This window comes from Empidonax traillii, unplaced genomic scaffold (assembly GCF_003031625.1).
Source record: "Empidonax traillii isolate 1590-97213 ecotype Southwest subspecies unplaced genomic scaffold, ASM303162v1 scaffold10:size5872457, whole genome shotgun sequence".
NCBI classification, from domain to species: domain Eukaryota; kingdom Metazoa; phylum Chordata; class Aves; order Passeriformes; family Tyrannidae; genus Empidonax; species Empidonax traillii.
In genome coordinates this window covers 4,374,107-4,394,982 of record NW_020955203.1, presented here as the reverse complement: position 1 = coordinate 4,394,982, position 20,876 = coordinate 4,374,107, and the positions used below count along the sequence as shown (strand labels likewise).

At 43.6% G+C, this 20,876-nt stretch overlaps 1 protein-coding gene across 4 annotated transcripts in view; it reads right to left on the bottom strand.

The window, feature by feature from the left end:
• SETBP1 (SET binding protein 1) overlaps window positions 1-20,876 on the bottom strand; it is a 264,688-nt gene that overhangs the window by 196,448 nt on the left and 47,364 nt on the right. For 3 of the 4 annotated variants that reach the window (XM_027885462.1, XM_027885471.1, XM_027885454.1), the window contains exon 3: window positions 14,214-14,297. The exons of the other annotated variant lie outside the window; for it this stretch is intronic. In XM_027885462.1, the coding sequence (XP_027741263.1) occupies window positions 14,214-14,297 (84 nt within the window). The remainder of the gene's footprint in view (window positions 1-14,213; window positions 14,298-20,876) is intronic. 4 annotated transcript variants of the gene reach the window in all.

The window sequence follows — 20,876 nt, the reverse complement described above, 5'->3', positions numbered from 1 at the left end:
CCCCTTTTATCCTTTCTGCATGACAAACCTGTCCCCCTTCTTTCCACTCCTGTGCTGTTGTTGGGGGTGATGCCTTTACACGACTCAGCTCTACCAGGAAGAGTCTTCATTTCAGTGCCCAGAGAAATGCAGAGGACTCATTCAGGATGAAAGGTAAGAAAAGCAAGTTGTTCCATAAAGCTAAAGAGCAGCTCTTCCAGAGGAGGCAGGCCATTTGCATGCCACTTGGGTTTGCTGGGAGAGATGTCTCCATTCTTCTCCCATCCCTGCCTCCCAGTCCATAAGTGAATGTGGGGCTGAAGAGGAGAGTCTACATTACACCCCGAAAGCATTACAGACCCCAGAGTGCTGCTACAGGCCATCAGAATAAACCTGGCAGTGCTTTGAAGTCTGTAAGCTGATTCCTAGGTAACTGCTTAGAGTTTCTCCCCTCCCCATGCCCCAAACAGCTTTTCATTTGATGTTCTGGCACAGAGCTAATCTGAGAAAGGATCAGAAACTCGAAGCTATTGACAGTAGTGACAGGAGTGTCTCAGTGTGACAGCTGATTGAGCCCCTCTCGCATTTCACTGACAAACTCAATTGCTCCAGTAAATCGAGTGAAAGTCAATACAGGCAGCTCCTCCTCAGGCTCTGGGTGCATCCCCCCTCCCTGGGCCCTCCTGGGGGCCCCTTGTTGCTGCCAATGCTTGTAGGACCCATCTGAGAACTCATCCGTCTATAAAATGGAGATGTGGACCTGTGGCTCACATGGGTTTTGAAGGCAGCAATGCAGTGTTCATCCTGACGGTATAAAGCTTGGTTTGTCTTACTTCTCCCCTTCACCATTTTCCTTTTTTTGTTGCTGTTTTTTAAAAGAGACATCTCTCCTGGAAAATGAAGTTTCATCTTAACTCCTCAGCCAGGTAGTGCTGCAGTTTCAGGAGTGCAGTGTCTGCACGTCCAGCCCACACCAAGCAATGCCCATGTGGCAGTGCACACTGGGGTTAAAACCAGGAAATACAGGTCTGTCTCTGCTGGCTTTTTATGCTGTAAATCAGCAGTAAAAGCCAGCTGTGAAGAGTAAAATCTTATAAACGTAGAGGAGGTGGGAGAAGAGGTTTCAAGCCCATTGCAGATGGCAACGTTGTGTTAGCTGTGAGTAACCAGGCAATTAAATCACTGACTTAACAGGCTTTTTCCACACTTTAATTGTGAAGCAGGGGTGTCTGTGGCTCAGAGCAAGCAAACCACAAAGCAGACTAAGCACCACGCATGGGGAATCTGAATCTGCACAGAATACGGCACGGGGAGAGAGGGTACATGGTGAGGAACATATGCAGGCTACTGTTTGCAAATGGAAATCAAATAGGTTGACATTACCAATAATGAAGTGTGAGGTTGGCGTGGTTTCTCTCTCAGATTTCAGCGTGGTTTATTTTTATAGAGGCAGCTTCCTCGTGCAAAGTGTTGGCAAACAGGCTGCTGGCAGGGAGGTGGGGAGTGGGGGGACTAGGACAGACAAGGCTGCTTGGGGAGGGCACAGGACATTCCCCACCTGCTGGGATGGAGCAGCAAGCTGCAGAGATGGAGCTCTAGGAGAGAAAAGTGAAATTTCATAGAGACAAATGACTGAGCTATTAATCTTGTTGACGAGAGGAGTAAGGGAAGACGGAGGAGTAGAAGAGGGAGAAAAGTAAAATGGTGCTGAGCAGGTATCAGGTGCTGAGAGGGCAAGGGTTAAACATGACAAGCTCAAAGATAGAGCTGGGCAAATGAAATAACATCTCTGTTGCGTGAAGTCATATGAACAAGTAACTACATATATTGCTATAACTAAATATATTTCCCTGTCCCCAAGATTATTAGAGCATGTCAAGCTTTGCCTCTACTTACCCTACCCAGCAAACAGCTGAGAATACAAAAGCTGCACTGTGCTGCGTGCCTTAAAAGAAATCAACTTAAACATTACAACACCTCCATCCCAGCGTTACGCTCTGATGCCAGGATCAACACACAGATGGTCTGCCCTCCCTGCTCTCACCGCTGCTCCCTGGCAGCTCAATGCCTTGGAGCATCCTGCAGGCTTCCCTGCCTCCTGGCTCTGCCTGGACACGTGTGCGCCCAACCAAATGACCTCATCTGGACTGGATTGAGCCTTCCAAGTCAAAATAAATACAGCACATTGGAACTGGCAGTGATTTTCAAAGGTTTAAGTTGGGTCCCTCTCAATTTTCACTCAGCACGTTATACATTTTGTCTGCTACAAAATGGGAGCATTTTATATTCCCTGCTCCGATACATATTTTATAAACCTTCAGAAAAGCTGCCTCTTATGCAGTTAGTATTTTGGTTCCAAAGTTAACTGGTTAAAACATATTAATAGACTGGGCATGGAAAAAAAAAAAAAAAGTTAAGGCAGGTGAGAGAAATGCCGGGGGAGGAAAAATAGCAGCAATGTTTGAAATGGCTCAGGAACCAAGACAGCAAACCTGGTCTTTTTAATGGGACCACCCAAGTGAGAAAGACCTCAAGCTCTTACTCACGTGTGTTATGTTCACTGTAGTGGAATTCAAAGTCCAGAGGGGAGTTAGAAAAAGTAATAGTAGGGTTTATTAAGGGCTTAGCAGATGAGAGAAAGTGCTGGGTTCCCACCAAAGGCCATTCCCAAACTTGCCAGCAGAATATCAAGTGATCTCAGGTTGGGGAGCAGGGAGACCGTGCTGCTGGAACAACCTGTCACTGCCTGGACATTGTTCAGACATTGTTCATCAGCTTCTCCTCAATGTATGTGGTGGCAATTTTCCAGAGGTGAGTAACATCGCCTCCTCTAAACACGTTTCTGACATCCAAACAAAAAAAAAAAAAAAAACCAAACCCAAAGCCCAGCAAACCCCCAAACCCCTTCTGAAGGCCACTTAACAGAATAGCATTTGAGGTTGTGGTATTTTCTCCAAACAACGGCCTATATAGGAACCCGTCCTTGTTTAAAAATAATTACTTAGTTCAACACCAAACCTTTATGGATTATGAATTGTTCAGATGGGTTGTCTGAGTTAGGTCTAAGGTTCATTCCCAGGTCATAATTAAAAATAGTACTAGTGAAGAAACTATTTATGATGGTGTTAAGTGCCAAGACAAAACAAACCAAGAAGTAATAAAGGAAAGAAAAGTTTAGAAAGCCACCTAAAATAGGAGAAATGGATGGAGATCCAAGAGATCTCCCAGGTATGGCAAAGTTGGGTTCTTAGATTACTGCCCCTATTGCTTTCTCCAGCCTAGTTGAAACACTCCCATCAGCAAAATCCTGTCATTAGATTTAGCAATGGCATCTCCAAGGACAGAGCAGTAGTCATGTACAGGATTGGCCGTATCAGTATCCCTTCTCTCTGGGATTACACTGTTTGTATCCTAGCCTCTAGGAAAGAGGATGATTGATGTATAACAGCAGAGAAAGGAGGAGGGGGACTAAAGGGAGGGGGAGAAGATGGCAAAATCTGGTGCCCAACATGAAACGTATAAGCCCTAAACTTCTGTGGGAATATGATCCTACCCTGCAGCGTTGCTATTTTTTTTTTTGCCACAGAATTAAAAAGGAGGACTTTTTCTGGTGTCACTGCAGGCCACAGAGGATAAATCCAAATGACAGGGCTTAAGTTATGAATATGGGGAATTAGAGATGAGAAGCAAAGCAGCTTATAATGACTCTCCCATTTGCTCTTTGGATCGCAAGCTTCAGTATTGATTTTGAAATGCTCTGTCTTCATCCTAACAGCTTCTTGAAAAAGAAGCTTGAGAGTTTCTTCACCTTGCAGCCTCTTCAGCATGATTTGATAATGATAAAAAGAGAATATAAAAGCTTTTGCAGGCTATTATTCATCAGGTATTATGATATTCATTCATTCCCTTGTTTTCTAAGTACAACCACTGACCTCCTGGGAGGATGTTGAGAGAGAGATTTCAATTAACTTCCTTATGAAGGGAGCCAATGTTCAACTCAGAGCCTCCATTCCCAACAGTGTCAGTGCAGGGAGACATGGATGCCTTGACAACACATCAGTCAGACAGCCATCTAAAGTCAAACCATGCAAAAAGCCTACAACAGCTCCAGCCTTGCAGCACCAGGTAACACAAAGTTCATGGGAAGTGGCTACCATCTCCTTGCCAATCCAGTTCACACATATATTCAGGCAGCCTCAAGATACTTACACAAGTCTTGGCCCGTAACACCTATAGACAACATCAGTTTCCATATCCAAAGGGAATCTTTTGTTTTGCCATGACCAAAACATCACACGGTAAAAGACCAAGCAACTCAGGGAGTATTGAGAAGCACGTAGGGTTGGGAAAGCTAATTTTATCATCTGTTCTCACCCCAGCTTTGAGGTAAGTAATAACATTTTCCGCTCAGTTTCAAAACACTTTGAGCTCTTTCTAATGGGCTTGATATCAACTACCAAAATAGCTGTGATGGGCATCTTTGGTGGGATGAAACACAGGGCCACCACTTCCCTCAGAGATTTTTCCTGTTTGCTCTCAGTGTCGTGCAGGTAGAGTCTAACCCTTTCCAGCAATGGAGTCAAATAGTTTCTCCGTCAAATAACTCGTGTCCTTGAGGAGAGAAAAACTAAGGTGAAATAACTTTGCTAAGTTTGTAGAGATCAGTGCTGGAGAACGGGAGACAATTTTCTGGCCACCTACACCAATACTCAGCCACTCAGACTCACCCTACTGCCCTCCAAAAATGAACTTAAGTACCTGAGGATGGACAGTGAGGTTTCCCGTGGCTCTTCACCTTCCGCTCTGCGTTTTACCTCCACAAAAGAAGAGTCACTAATATTCCATCATCCCTGCATATAAGATGCTGTTGCTAAAATGGGCTTTGCAGTGAACAGCCTTCAGTTGTAGACTAAATTGATGACACTTAAAATGAGCCCATGAGCCACAGCAGAATGATCCTGTTAACAGCAGTGTCATAGTGGTGATGTGTTAGTTAAGGTTATGTTGGCTGGTTTTGAGCGTTTATAACCCAGCTGTGAATATATTTTCCAGGCTGGAACCAGTTGCCAAAGGGATTTAGTTCTGCAGAGAATCACATGACTTTTTGTTTTGGTGTGGTTGTTGTGTTTTTTTTTTTTTTTTGGGGGGGGGAGGGTTTGGGTTTTTTGGTGAGTTGTTTCCCCCAATCTCCCCTACTTTAGATCAAATTTTAGTCTGTTTCTTTTTAAGATGGAACGTAAAAAGATTAAAACATCCCCCATGATGCTGGTAGGAGCCATATTATAATTCAAACTGGTGTTAACCTACCTCAGGCAAGCCCTACATCACACTAATATCCAGGTACTCCCCAGTCTTTAACATGAAGGAAATCTGTGCTGCTTTCACTGCTTTATAAGAGAGATAAGGTCTTGCAGGAATTAAATCACACAACTGGTTGTGTAGGAAACCTCATACTGAGGGTATGAAGAGGAATCTGACTCTATAGGCACTGAACCTCTTCTTCTTCCACCTGCTATAAAGACTTTCAAAGTATATCTTGAATGATTTCTTCCCTGCACAGGGGATTTTTTTTTTTTCTTCTACAAAGACCACTCTGGTTACAATTTTATTTGACAGAGCTTTCTGAGTGTTTTCCAGGAGGTGATGTTTTAAAAACTGGTTTTGACTTATAAAAGGGGTCTTTAAGCCCAAGTCTCAAAGACACATGTCACTACTGTCTCTTACCAAACCAAACTTGTATGCAAGAACAAGAAACTCATGAGGTGGGATATAGAAAGGAGTAAAAGGACATAAGGAACAAAGGACTATTTAGATGGAATAGTGCAAAATTTTTCCTATCAGCATGGTCAACCCAACAGCAGAACAAGCTCCCGTGAGAAAATCATGAAGAGCCTAAGCCGACATAAAATTCAACAGAACACATTTTCCACAAATAATCAGTGTCGGGAGTGAATATCTGCTGTATGCAGAGCAACCATACTGGGTACAGTTCCAGACAGATGACCCGCTGAAATACAGGACCTGAATTTCATCGTCTTGACGTTGACTCTGGTACAATGTCAGCAAAAGAAGGGTGCAACCTGCCACAGTTCTGCTTGGGTAGCACTTTGCACCTGTGGTGACTGAGACAGGCGTGAAGTGCTCCACAAAGCTTCCAGTACAACACCGCAACCAGCAAACAGGTCCTTCTCTCCATCTGCCACCCTCCACAGAGCCTTTGCACTTCCCTTGCACCTCGCAGCCCTCAGCAGCTCTGAGAAGGCCGCTCCCTCTGCTCAGACCTTGGAGGAGATGGGATCTGGATTCACGTGGCATCTGCCATCTGAAAGGTTGCTGACTGATACTGACCCTGCCATTGTGTCTTCACATGCTGGCATCTGCCAAAGGGAAATGGGAACAAGACAGAGTGGGAAAGGCAGCAAAGCTGGGGACGTTCAGCCTGGAGAAGGTTGCCTGGAGCAACCTTCCAGTATCTGAAAGGGGGCCTACAAGCTGTAGAAGGAGTCCTCATCAGGAACTGTAGTGAGAGCACAAGGAGTGATGGGTACAAATTGAAAGAGGGGATAGGTGAGATAGTTGAGATATTAGGGGAAATTCTTTACCATGAGGGTGGTGAGACACTGCAACAGGTTTCCCAGGGAGGCTGTGGATGCCCCAACCCTGGCACTGTTCAAAGCCAGGCTGGATAAGGCCTTAAGCAACCTGGTCTAGTTAAAGGTATCCCTGCTCGCAGCAGCGGGGTTGGGACTAGATGACTTTTAAGATCCATTCCAGCCCTGAACACACTATGAAACTCAGCACTGACTACCAGAGAGTGATGAGGAAAGATGGTCCTTCCTATATCATAATCAAATGGACAAATCTAAATCTTCACCCATGCCTTTTCCTCAATCATCTGCATGTTGCTCCTGCCCTGGTTGAGTCTCCTCAAATCAGGTAAGCTGCTAAGGCAGACTATATGGGATCATCTGGAGCTGCTCAGCAGCACAGCTTCTCTCTTCCAACTCCTTCCCTTTCTATCGGTGTAGAGAGATCAGTGAAAACAACAAAATAGTTATTAATGCTTGCTGGGATTTCAGAGCCTAAATAACATGAGGCAGCACTTTCTTCAGGTGCTCTAGCTCTCTTTTAGCATGCTGCTGTGTGTTTGCCTTTGAGCAGTATAAATGACCCTTTCAAATTCAGCATTTGAGTCTGAGGATGACAATTGATAACACTAATATTTTTCAATGTGTGAAGCACTTTTCATTCAGAGGGCTCTCAAGCGGCTTTTCAAAACCCTACAGCTTCCCTTCATTCACCACCAAAATGAATCTACCTCCAAGGTGGAACAAAGGACCCATCAATGCAAGGTACAGAGCAATTCAGGGCAGGAAGTGAAGAATAATATGTCCCACTGAAGGCACAGGGTCAAGTAAAGTTGGCACAAAACACATCCTGAATGGGAGCCTGGACAAAACATCATCACCAAGATTCATGTGCTCCAATCCAAGAGGGAAAGTGCCAGGAGATCATCACTCACTAGAAGAGGTCAGAGCCCCAAGTTTTACGTCATGAAGAGGGGCAGGGTACTGTGTTAATGTACACGTTTAGAACTGCCTCAAAAGAAAAAGAAAAAAAGCAATTTGCTGACTGCATTTCTGAAGCCTTTCCTGCAACTTAAAAAAGGGCATTATGAGTTTTTTGGTCTCCCTTTTCCTGTAGAAAGGAAAGGATCTATTGAACTTCAGTCTACATGGTGCTACACTTTACAGGAAGTCCAACCCACTCTGAAAATAATATGAACAGTAAGAGGAGACCACAAGGTGAAAATCTCTTGAAGTGAGTACAAGACTATTCATAAAATGAGTGAGAAAAGGAAATAGGTGATTATAAAAGGTCATTAAAATGTCAGTTTACCAATGGCATTGTGTGAAGGAGGTGTAACCCACTGCAGGACAAACCTATTAAAGCTGAACTTGTGAAGGACACCCATAACCTCAACCACTTTTGTTCAGAAGTTTACATTTAGGAAGCTCCTTTCACAGCATTAACCCTCCAAAACTTAAATCTGAAGAATGGGGACTTATCCACCCAGTTGCTACTTCACGACTGCTTTAAGTCCGCCCAAGAGATGAATGAAACCAAAAAAAACTTTCCCAGCCACCAGTAATGCAGATGCTCAGCACTAGATCCAGCAATTACCAAGGCATAACTTCTGCATGAAACTGGGAGGTGCAAGGAAAGGCATCTGGGGAACCTTTCGTGGAAACCCCTCTTGTCCCCAGACAGATCCCACCGAGAGGAAGAGATTTCCAGCGTTTAGAAAAGCTTTCTGAGATTTAATTTTCTACAGCATGCTGGTTCACCAAGCGGAACTGTTTTCTCCCTGTAGCACCACCAGCAGCAAGAAGATTGTGGCGAGTGAATAGATAAGTAAAGGTGGTTCCACCTTACTGAGACCAATGCCTGTATCACGGCAGGGGGAAAACACTCTGATCTGGCAGGAGGAGCAAGATGCACAATTTCAGAAATTAAAAGTTTAATTAGTGAGATGAGCATAATGTCAGAGCTATAAGATTTGCTTTTAATAGGCAACAGTGCCAAAAATTATGTGTCTATCAGTGGTACTCCATGTAATACTTCCCTGAGATCTCAAAGCACTCTAGGACAGTTTCCTGTAGTTCCAAGTGCTTTGTATGATCATCTAGCTGGCTTTATTCAGTGAACAAAGTATTTTTGGGGGCATTTTACTGCCCAGACATCTCAGACATTTAACATCCTTTCTCTTTGAATTTTACTTCTTGTTTTAGCTCTTTACAACCTGTGCAGAATCCAATGATTTTTCAAGCAGAGATTCAAACTCTGCCATAAACATGGGAGCAGGAAATGGTGGGCAACATACCTTCACTCCCCCAGTTCTCTCCTTTTGCTTCATTCCCACTCTGTATTTCCAAGTTAGCCAGTGCTTTCGCTTATTTTTATTACTCTTATTTCTTTTAGCAGAGAGAAACATTAACCATGGGGGGTGTGATCCAGGTTTGCTCAGACAAAGTGCGGGAGCCTTTGCACCCCCTCATTTCGTGCTTCAGTGCATTTCTTGCTGACAAGTGGAAGAATGCAAGGGAGAGGCCAGGAAAGCTAAGGCAGATTCTCCGAAATCTGGTCTCAGCCCGCTGCTACACCCTCAGCAGATATTACAGTGCTGGCTGCCAAGGGAACTTAGCTCTGACACAATTCAGCCAGGCCAGTTAGCTATTTAAAGACATGGGTTTATTTATACACTTTTTTTACCCTCCTCCCCTCCAAACTCCCACCCTATTTTTTTAAGATGGCAAATTATCAGTAGCCCTGAACACATAAAATTTGACGGTGGTTTACCAGACAATTTGTATCGGTCACTTTGTCTTTGCTGGTACTTTTATTCTTCAATAAATTCCTTCAACCACTGAACAATGTTATTCCCACAACAACTTTTAGCAGAGATCAAAAGAGTGAGGCAGGTTTGCTCCAATTTTCTACTGCTGCTGGTCAGGCATTGAAGAGCTAAATGGAGACAAAAGGTGTTTTTCTTTCCTTTGCTCTCCTCTAAAGGGTTTTGTCCCGGAATTCCAAAGCCAGTGAAAACATTTTAAAAAGTAATTAAGGTGGGTTTTGGGGGGTGGGGAGATTGGTTTCAATCCAGTACTTAACTCATTGTGCTTTTGCTGAAACAACGATGACATCAATTGATAGCACTGTCTCACCTTCTTAAAAAGAACCTGTACTGCTAGGAAAACCAGAATAATTATGAATTAAACTACTGTCTTGGCAGACCTCTGGTGTCAGAGGGAATATCTGTTTTGAGACATAGAGATATATGTGTCTGCAAACCCCAGTCCAGTCACTGGGAGAGAGAAATTGGACTTCTCACAACTGTTTTGCACAAGGTGAACTTCACTGCCTGCTTCATCTCTACAGTGCAGTGTTCCTTCAAGGAACTCAGAAATCCTCAAAGAGGCTGCTTGATTTGGGATCTACTTGGTAGAATAGGAGTTGAAGAGATCTGAGCTCACAGTCAGTCTTGTCAGGTGTTGAAACCTGTTGCAACCACAGGAATAGACCTTAAAATCTTATCCCTGAAGGGACTGTGCATGCATTGGGTTATACTGGGATCTCTGTAAGTTTAAAAAGAGGAAAATCTATCAGACAAATACAAAAAAGCCTCTGTGAGATTACTTAATCCCCAACACTGAATTCAACCTTTGGAAAGAGTCAAACTCTCGTGAGGCTTCAGGGGAAAGGAGGACACTCAGATGAGGCTGAAGAAGCCCACAGGGGAAGCTGCCTATTTCATTTCTGGAACGTGGACCATGTGCAACTATTTTTAACTTTGAACTGAGTTCCTCTGCCTCCTGCCAGAAGGCCTGAGCCCTGTGCTAGTGCAACGAGAGCAGTGGCCCAGCCATCCCCTGATAGCTTTTACTTCTTAATAAAGAGCAGCACTTAGGCAAGGGATGAGGTTACTGTCGGAGGGGTCATGATTAATAATGATTAATCTGATCCTTGCCGACATGAACTGGATCCACCATTCACTAAATAATTACTCTGCAGCATGGATACCCTTTCCAGAGGAGGCATACATTTGTCGTATTAAAACCAAAACCAAACACACAGAAGAACAGGAGGGTCTGACTTCTCCGTAACACTTGATCTCACAGGAACCACCGGAAAAGTTAAGCAAAGAGAAAAAAAAAATAATCAAAGGGTAAAAGCAGTTAAACATTGATGAGCCACCCACCTTTTGGGAGAAGCAATAAAAAACAAATAAAACTAAACTCTGAGAAGGCAGAGCTGCATGAGGATATGGAGAACTCTGCTACTTCTGGTTCTCAATCCTATGCATACCTCTAATATGCACGCTATTTGCCCACCCACACATTTTACTCCTGTTTTTAAATTACACTGTTTTGTGTTCTTTTTTTTTTCCTCTGAAGGTACATAAATGAAATCACTCCCCAGGAAACATCTTCCCTACTTTATGTTGGTACTACTTGGCACAAGTAGTATCCTAGTCCAGGATTGCCATTCTTATACAACAATGCACCTCAAATAATAAGCAACATTATAATAATTTATGGGGAGGCATAAATTACTGGTAAACTAATAACCACTCCTAAGAGCATATATGAACCTTACAATTACACTGGTATGTTTGTGGTGCAGAGTCTTGGTTCTTGGCCTCAGAGTAGTGATGAATTTTACTCCCACAAAGCACACAAATAATTGGCAATTTTGCTGGTGGCAGCCAAAGACACAGGTTTTGCTGGCAAGAGGTGGTCTTATCTGGGGACTCCTCTCAGTCATCCTGCTTCACTGACCCAAAATTTCATCTAGACCATGCATGGGCAATAGGACTAGTTATTCAGTGCAGCTGTATCCCCTTTGAAGTTTTCAAAGCTTTTATGGGATTTTTATGGCACTGTTTAGCCTTCCACCTCATCTTAGTTCAAGTTGGATTTGGTGGCCACACAGCAGAGGCTACCAGTCCCTCTCCTGGAACAGAAAGGTTGGGTTCCTTGTGCCTGTTGTGACATCACAGCCCCATGTGAGCCTGTCTGCACTTCTGCCCTTGACAGGTCCAGATTTTACACACTGGAAAACATTATGCAGTTAGTTGATGTCTTTGATTGCCAGATTTGGGGAAGCAGAACTCAGATCAAAGGAGTTTAAGGTGCCATTTCTTCCAGAGATATACTGGAGAACCACAGAATCACAGAATATATTGAATTGGGTCATGAATTGGCTCAACTGGGAATTTTCACTTGTGGGACTGTGTGTTTAGGACTTTTTGCCAGTTTCCAAACTGACTCGAAAGAATGAAAGAAAAATTAAATATTTGCAAAACATCACCTTTCAGAGAAATTTCAGCCAAAAAGTAGTTGGTGAGTCCCAAAACTTTAAATTTACCTATTTATGTGTACATTCAAGCAAATGAAAACTAAGTTGCATATTCACAAAAGCTTAAAGAGGCATCAGAGTGAAACACAAAGCACAGAAAAGGGGGGGGAAAAAAAAAAGACCCCAACAACAATAATGAAGGTAAACCTTTAAAATCTGAGACAGGGCGCAGGAGGAGGGAGTAAAGCTCTGCAAACAAAACTAAATCCAGTGCACTGTTTTTCCCCTTCACAAAGTGAAACAAGCCGTTCCTAAAATAATGCTTCCTTGGTTTTCTGGCAATTAGTGTCCTGAAGGATTAGCCTACAATCGTCGGCAAGTGTTTGCCTTTCCCAGCCGATGTCACCATAGAAGTCTGTGTTTATCTACAAGGCCCAGGGGATAATTTATAAGCTGAGCTGAGGTCCTGCATTTACAGACAAATGTTCCACACTGCCACCCACTCTCCTGTAGCAGTTTCCTCCTCATCCACCTCCTGTCCCCTGAAATACAGACAGGACCCTGCCAGGGGCATGATGAATGAGCTTTACAGACTGTGAAGCAAGCCCTTGCCCCACAGTTTGTGTTGTTACAGCAAAGAAAGAGTTACTGAAATGGTCAACACATCACCAGTTTACAACAAAAATTAGATTTCAGAAAGTAACTGAATGCAAAAAATAATTTCCACTGTTCTAGAAAACATAAAAGAATGGGATTTCTTTTTCCCTCTGAAAACTATTGCCTACTCTATAATTAAAATATTGCCATTTATGAGTTTTAGGTCTACCACACAGGATTTTTTAGAGATACTGCTATTTAAAACCTTTCTGCAATCAGGATGTTCCAATTTAATTTCTAATCTGTACTGCCAGTGGTTTAACGCTGCTTTAGTCTTGTAAACCAGAGTACATCAAAATATAAAAGACTAAAATTGGTAAGAGTGTTTGTTTCCACATTATTTTTTCCTGATGTGTTAGAACCTCAAAATGAGACTAGTAAGCTCATATTTGAGGGAATGGGAAGCCAGTCTTTAAAGAAAAGTAATATGAACCCTGGTCTTGATGGTCAACTGATAATATAGCTCATGGAAATGAATTTGTTACTTTGAAAATACCATTTAAAAAAAAAAAAAACACAAGCAAAACAAAACAAATCAGTGAATGACTAAATCCTACAAAGAATTTGTAAGTGTGACTAATGTTCCTCACAAAAGAGCCTGCTACAAAATAGGTAGATGGATGGATAGATTTTCTCAGATCTTCTTAAAGATTAACAAAACAAGGCTTAGAAACACTGTTATTAATTACAGTTGTTGAATGTTAAAATTTGAGGCATTTTAAAAACAAAAACCACTTTTCCTCTTGAGAATTCACCTCTTTTTCCTGCAAGAAATTGCCATGAGTTTCTGAACTATGTGGACACTGTTTGAATCTGCTTCAGGTCTACACTCAGTCACAGGCTGTTCACAAGGTACATTAGAGAACAAAGTTGTTTGACCTTTGAGATCAACGGCTTCACTTTGCCATATTTAAGACTGGATGACCCGATTTTATAAAATGTTTATGCTCAAATCAAATTTTGTTTCATTTTCGGAACGAATGATCTCCGGATTCAAACTTCTCTTTACCTACAAAGCCAGAAGGCCATAATCACTAAAAATTTTGACAGAGATGAATAAGTGCAAAATGGCAGGAGGCAGCAAGAGACCACCAGCTGGCTATCATAACGAGCACAGACCATCTCGCTTGCAATTACTGAACCCTACAAGTGGTCCCACCAATGTCAGTTTGACCAATTTTAGAATAAAGGGCCATTCATTCCAAGTAATGAATATTGAAACCTGGCCATCAGTTTGTGAGCAAGTTTTTACATGTCTATCATGAGGGGACCTCAATAAGAAAAGTCCTTGTGATGGTGTCACTCCAGAACAAAAGCATGCAAAGAATGGCACGTTTTTCTGTAGCTGCCACCCATCTAGGCAGATACAGTAGGAGACCAAAGGTTGCATGCATTTAGCCAGCAAGGAAATGCAATATTCTTTAAGAAAGGCATTGCCTGGAGTGGATTTTTATAAAGAAACAGAATTCATGAATAAATAAACCAGATGTGAATAAGCCAGGCTAGGGCATGAACAGCTCTTAGTGCAAGGAATCCCCGATCTTGCTTAAGGGTTTTTCTACAAATAACAAACACAAAAACATTAATGTTGTACCATTGTCAATCATGTCAAGAACTCTGCTTGTGTCCAGGAACTCTGATATGGAACAGAACAAAACAAATCCACCAGATGTTAAAACATTTTGCATTTCCATCAGTAAAGGTATATATTGACTGACCTGATCTGAGTCTTTCACTTGAGAATTTTTCCCTTTTCTGCAACCACAACTCATAAGCAGTTTTGCATCTCCAATGACTTTTCCCTAAAAGAGATAAGGCAAGAAAAACATCAGCACAATCTCAACCACTGAAGACCAAGAAGTCTTGTATTTATTACCAGAAACAGAGGAAGAACGAGCATTAGGGAAGCCTGTGGACTCATCCTGCATTCCTGGGAGGTCCCCTTTCACAGAGGGGTAGCTCCCAAGCTGCCAAGAAGACTTTCCCAAGGGCCAATATCGCAGCATCAGGGATGTGACATAGACAGGGGTATAGGGATAGCAAAGTGCATGGGAAAACACAGCGGGAAAGCAAAGCTGAAAAAAAAAAAAAAGTCAAAAAGTCATTTTAGTACGTTGTTTTCATACACTTACATGAACAGGAACAAGTCTATCATGCTCAGAGAGTACAAGTACCAAACTGCAGTGACTTGAAGAAAAACTCCCTTACCAAGTTAGTTCCTACTTGCTTCTAGTGCCTAGATGTGGTGCAATCAAGTCTACAGGTGTGACTTGCCCTCAGCAGGACAATGGGTCCACATCACCACTGGCACTAAATCCCTGACAGGAATTCAACAACCCACCCTCAGCCAACACTGCTGGCACAGACCCTGTAATTTCTATAACATAGAATCTTCTATAACATAGAAGGAAGAGACCTTAAAGACCATCCAGTTCCAACCCCCTGCCTTGGACAGGGACACCTTTCACTATACAAAGTTGCTCAAAGCCCCATCCAGCGTGACCCTGAACACTTCCAGGAGTGGATGCTGGGGTCAGCAGAGATTTGCAAAGCAGCAGAGTCCCTTCACTCTCCTTTTACCTGCAATGAACAGTTTGAGAAAGAAGCTGAGATCGGATACCTTATTTTTGTTGAAAACCCACTAGACTGACGTGGTTAGATCAGCAAGGTCCCTTATGTTAATATAGTTCTTTTTGGGGATTATTTGAGTCACTCTGGTTCTTCACCAGAGCATTTTTGTTGCTTATCAAACCAGGGTATCTTTAAGATAAAGCACCATGACAGAAAGGATTTCAAATTCCAGATTTGGTCAAAATGCTCCCTAAACTCAGACTGTAACACAGGCAATGGAGTCTCCACAAACCTGTCACAATTACTCGCTTCCCATGGGCACACACAAAGACATTGTCTATTTTCAGACTTTTCCTGCCCAGCTAAAAAATAAACACTCTCAGCATCCACTGGGGAAGAGAAGAAGAATCTGCTTGTGTACAGCCATGGAGAGTCACGAGATCTCAACTGGATTACTTTACAGAGAAAAGGAGATCCCAACACTAACACAGTTACTGAGTTTAGCCAAGTGGAAGTGTTCTGTCCTAAACAATGAGGAAGGGAAAGGGCATGATTAAAAGGAGTTGCAGCCATTGCTCAATGTCAGGGCACAGCAGAGAGATGACCCTTGGTGGCAGGAATTACAAAAAGGCAGATAAACTTTTGGTCACCTTGGGAAAGCCTGCAACCTGCCAGGTGTGGTGAGATCTCTTACTTGGTGACCTCAGCACCTCACAAATCCCAGCAAGGTCAGATAATGTTCAGAAGTTATCTTTTTTTCCCTCTTTCCAAAAGAGAAGCTGGGAAAAAATAAGACACCGAAAAGGTAGTACTGGTACTTCACCTGATACCTAACAAAATGTTTCATTTGGTCTGCTGATAGCATCCTGTCAAACTCTGAGGTTTTCAGGGGACTACTTGCAATTGGCAACCTCTGCCTGTGACTCCAGTTTATCAATGGTGTTTTGCTCTTGCCCCATTATTACAGTCCTTCAAAAATCAGTCCATAATCTCTAAAATTCTAAAATTAAAAAACCATTGCCCAGAAGGAAGTGATTAAACTAGAAGTTAAAGCAAGTGTATTACATTATTATGATAGTGATAGGAAACTGAGGCACAGGGAGAGACTCATCTGTCTAACCACAGAACACCTTCTACACATCTCACACTATATGACACAAGTTGGAGCCACAAAGGACCTAAGAGAGACCCACACACTTCCTAAAAGGCAGCTGATGTGCAGCCAGGATATCTTGGGGTACCTATAGCAATAACACACTCTTGTGGTTAGGAAACTAGATCCATATGGATCTTGTGGATAGTCAATTTCTCCCAGTATCCACTGCAAAGTCATCATGTTGAAAAAGAAAATTGAACTCTTTTTTAACCACAAGCCAAGGAAAAACTCCCATTTTTAGACCCTTCCATGGCTCTAATATGACCTGAGCTCATGGCAAACCACAGCCATGTTCTCCTGCCCAAGTGGAAATATCACCAGTTTTATTTACCAGAGAGAAACTGCAAGATGTTGCCCATAGGCACCTGGGAAATCAGGAGTAGAAGGGAAATATTAACCCAAAACTTGATTTTTTTTTTCTTTTTCTATGGCAGTACAAGAATAAAGGAACTTTTCCATTCCCTAAAAAAAAAAAAAAAAAATCAAATGAAAGTAATGCACTGGATGAATAATCTCACCTCCTTTTCCAGCTGCAGATGCACCTCTCCTAATGTGCACTGGCTGAATGAGCTGCTACCTCCACCTTATTTTAGGAAAGCTTCTTACGAGCAGATGCTTAATTTGGGGATAGGTGTCTAACATTAGGCAGCTAAGTTAAAAGGCAAAAGAGAAAAAAAAAAAAAAAGCATATGGACAACATTTGCAGCCAGTCGCAACTCTGTTCCAGAGCAGATGGAGGCCTTGTCATTCAGGGGTTTCCTCACATACACCAAGCAGTTCAGTGGGGATAGGGAAAGGGGCTTCTGTTTGGATGCTTCTGTCTGGAACCAGATTAGAAGGAAGCATGCTTTTCCACAGCACACGCCTTGTGTTACATTAAACATGCATATGCAGCTTCAGCTTTTATTCAGTGATCTGAAACAGAGCCCTCCAGGGTGCTAAGGGTTAGGGAGTTTTTGTTTGTTTATCTGTATGTTATTTTACAGTTTCTAGTGCCCAAGGAGTTTGTTAAGAAATTAAAACACCTCGCTGAGGCTATCCTGATGTGGATGTTGCCTCCTAATATATCCCCCCTGCCTTCGTCCAGCAGCGCCTGATGCACATAAGGGAGGGAGAAGAATGCTGCAAAGAGAGGAGCCTCAACTCACTGGGTATTATAGATGTTTGGTCTGAGCACTATTTCCATGTTTCCTGGCCTTTTATTAACGGCCTTGAGGAGGAGAACAGTTATGTTGAAATCTCGCAGATGTACTGCCTACTTTTGATGAGATGCTGTGGTTTAGAAGCAGGTAGGCACAAGGTTTTCCAGTAGGGAAGCTCACTTTTCCCTCTGCTGGCTCCTACCCATTGTCAGACACCACCCTTCCCAAGGCAAAGAGCAAGAAGGCTCCTTGACAAAGCACATATGTCACATCATCCCACCTCTTCCAGGGGATCTCTCTGCCCTCACCCATCTCCTTGCACCACAGTGCAACCAGCAGTTGGCCAAAGTTTGCAGAAAAAGAAGAAAAAAAATCATAATAATAGTAACAGGCTTAATTATCTCAGCTGCACGGGTGACAGGAGCTGAGCGGTTGCCAATTTTAACAGACTGTGGTCGAGAAATACCGAACTGCGTCACCCAGAAGTCAAATGAGGGTCGGTCACAACTCGCTTCACGCCAGCGGCGCTGGGGGGGGCTCAGGGGCACACACAAATCACGCGCGACATCGCCCAGAGCCGTCCCGGGCGGAGCTGCCAGCACTGTTTAAAGGAGTCAGACACGAGGCACATGGCACCGGCGGGCCTCCACGGAGCTGCCAGGCCCTGTGCTATGGAGGAGCTGGCTGGGATTAACGGGAGCATCCCGTCCTCCTCCCGCTCTCCCAAGCCTGCGGCTGAAAAACTCAGCTGGAGAGGTGGGCTCAGCTTTAGCAGCACCGTGTCGTGCGTTTTGCAGCGTCTGACAGGTCCAGCAGGGCTCTGACCTGCTCGGTTTTCATCAGGCTTCCTCTGTTCTGAGCAATGGCCACTGAAAATACTGGAAGTAGCCTCTTCCCCAGGGAGCTGGCACAAACACACAGAGGATGGTTGGGTGCTGGAACCACCCCAGGGCACTGGTCACAGCCCCAAGTCTGCCAGAGTTCAAGAAGTGTTTGGACAAGGCTCTCAGGCACATGGTGTGACTCTTGGAGCTGTCCTGTGCAGGGCCAGAACTGGGACTCGATGATCCTTGTGAGTCCCTTCCAACTCGAGATATTGTTCTGTGATTCTATGTATAGCACTGCAACAGTGCAAAATCCCCATGGGTGCACAAATGCCATTAAGAAGAACAACACATTCAGTGTTTATTATGTTTTTTATGCTGTTCTGTCAGGGTGATCCACACATTTTGAAAAACCAGTACCCAAGTGCCTATAGTGGAAGAGTGGGAGAGAAGGGGGGGAAAACGCAGGGAAACAAGAACTGAATCCAAGGTGGAGGCAAGCGGCAGTACAACAGACAGCTGGTGTTTGGGTGGTGGTAAATCACCCTGAAATGAGCCTCTTCCCTCAGCTCAATGAGGCCTAAACAACAAAGGAAGGCACAGCTTGCAGCCGGACAGCCTGCTAGCCAACCACAGACACACATGACAGCTTCATTCAGGAGCCCGGAGTCAATACAAAAGCTCCGAAATCAATCCGACATCCTGCGACCTCAAACAATGCGCCAAATCTTCTCAGAATTGGAGCCCCAAATGAGGGGGAGCAGCATTCAAGGGAGATCAAACCGCGGGGCTGGCATTGAAAGGGACTAAAAAAAGGAGAAGAATGTTCCCAGTTTATTAATGGCGAGGTCTGGCCGGCTGCATCCCAGCCGCCATAGGTTACGTTCATTAAAGGGCAGCGCTTTGCACGTATTATGCAGAGCGCCCGGAGAGTATGTGTTGTGTGCGTGTGTGCGCCGGCGTGCCCCTCACTTGCCAGAGATCAGGATGTGCCTTTCTGCTTAGCACTGTTGTCTCCCATCAGAAATTCCTCCTGTGTGAACCGCAAACGGGGTTTTTTCCCACTTGAGCGAACTGTATGGGCGCAGACGCGCACGCATACGCTCGCTCTCTCTCATCCCCGAGCTTGAAAAGCATAAAGGAACTCAGACAGGCTCTTTCCAAGTTTGAAAAAAAAAAAAAAAAGGACAGGAAAAAAAAAAAAAAAAGCCCAACATTTCACATCCCCTTCCCTCACGGCCATACTTTCAGCTCACACACACACACACAGAAAATCTTTTACAAAAGGATGAAGCATTATGCGACAGCCGCTACTGCTGATGGAGCTGATTGCTCCATAAACCCCACTCCTACGTGCCATAAAGGACCTGGTCCCACAGCACAACAAATCCACAAAGAAGAGAAAAGGAAAAACAAACAAAAAAATATCCCTGCTTCAATCTTCAGTCCTGGAGTTGTCCCCCACAGCTGGGGTAGCTTCACCTGCAGAGTCTGTCTTGCAGCACTACACAAAAATGGCACCCTTCCCCCTTCAGCAATAAGAAGGCCAAGCAAATCCTTTTCTGAAAGCTTTCCTTTGAAGGCAGGTGGAAAAGTAGAATGCAGACACACAGAAACACGAAAAAAAACCCACAAAACAACAACAGAATGGCAAAAAAAAATACTGTTAGGATTTGCCTGTACTAACTAACCTTTTTTCAGCCAAAAAAAAATTTTTGAAAGACTCAGACTTTGAAAGTTCTCTCCTCCTAAGATGCACTGCCCAAGACTAAGGGCTCGCTAGAGAAGATCAGACTTGAAAAAAGTTCCTTTTTCTGTGCTGAAATGTGCGTAGATGAAGGGAGAGATGAAATTTTCAAAGCCATCCAAGGATCTCGATGCACATTTCCCACATGTTTTCACTGAAGATATGTCAAAGTCCAATTGCTTTTGCTTTTTATGTGCCACATTGATCTTATACTCGCTACAGACACGGCTGTGGAAGCTAGGAAGCTCTCTCAAACTTGGAGAAACTTAGGCAAACAGTAAAAGTTCCTTAGGATGCCACAATTCTCATGTATTTTATCTCAAATGTTGGGGGGAAAAGTTAGAGAAAGTGAGTATGTTCCACCCCTGGAAGTGTTCAAGGCCAGGTTGGATGGGGCTTGGAGCAACCTGTTCTAGTGGAAGGTGTCCCTGCTCATGGCAGGGGGGTTGGAACAAGATGACCTTTAATGTCCCTTCCAACTCAAATTGTTCTGTGATTCTATGAAATGAATATCAAGGTTACACACACACACACACACACACAGCACCTTTATGCTTTATTCACACTTTATTTCACTAATCTACACTATTACTGCTACGCCTCTGGGGTCCTTACAGGCCATGAGCATGACTCCTATCTCCTCCTCTGAGAAGAGAACTCTAATTTTACCTTGTGATAATGTTACACAGATGCCAAGAGGGCAAGTGGGCAAGGACAAGTATAGCAGATTCGATACACTTTTCCAAAGTGGGATGGAAAATACAACACCAACAGCAAGGCGAGGTGATACCAAAACCCCAGGCAAGAAGACTGGAGAAGTCCTCTCCTGGTTTATCAACAGTAAGACAAAAAGCCTCTCCATTAGTTTTCATAGAAAGAGGAAAACTGCAGCCAGCCTGGGTGAGTGCCCAAATAGGTGGCGGATGAGTGGCAGTAAATGA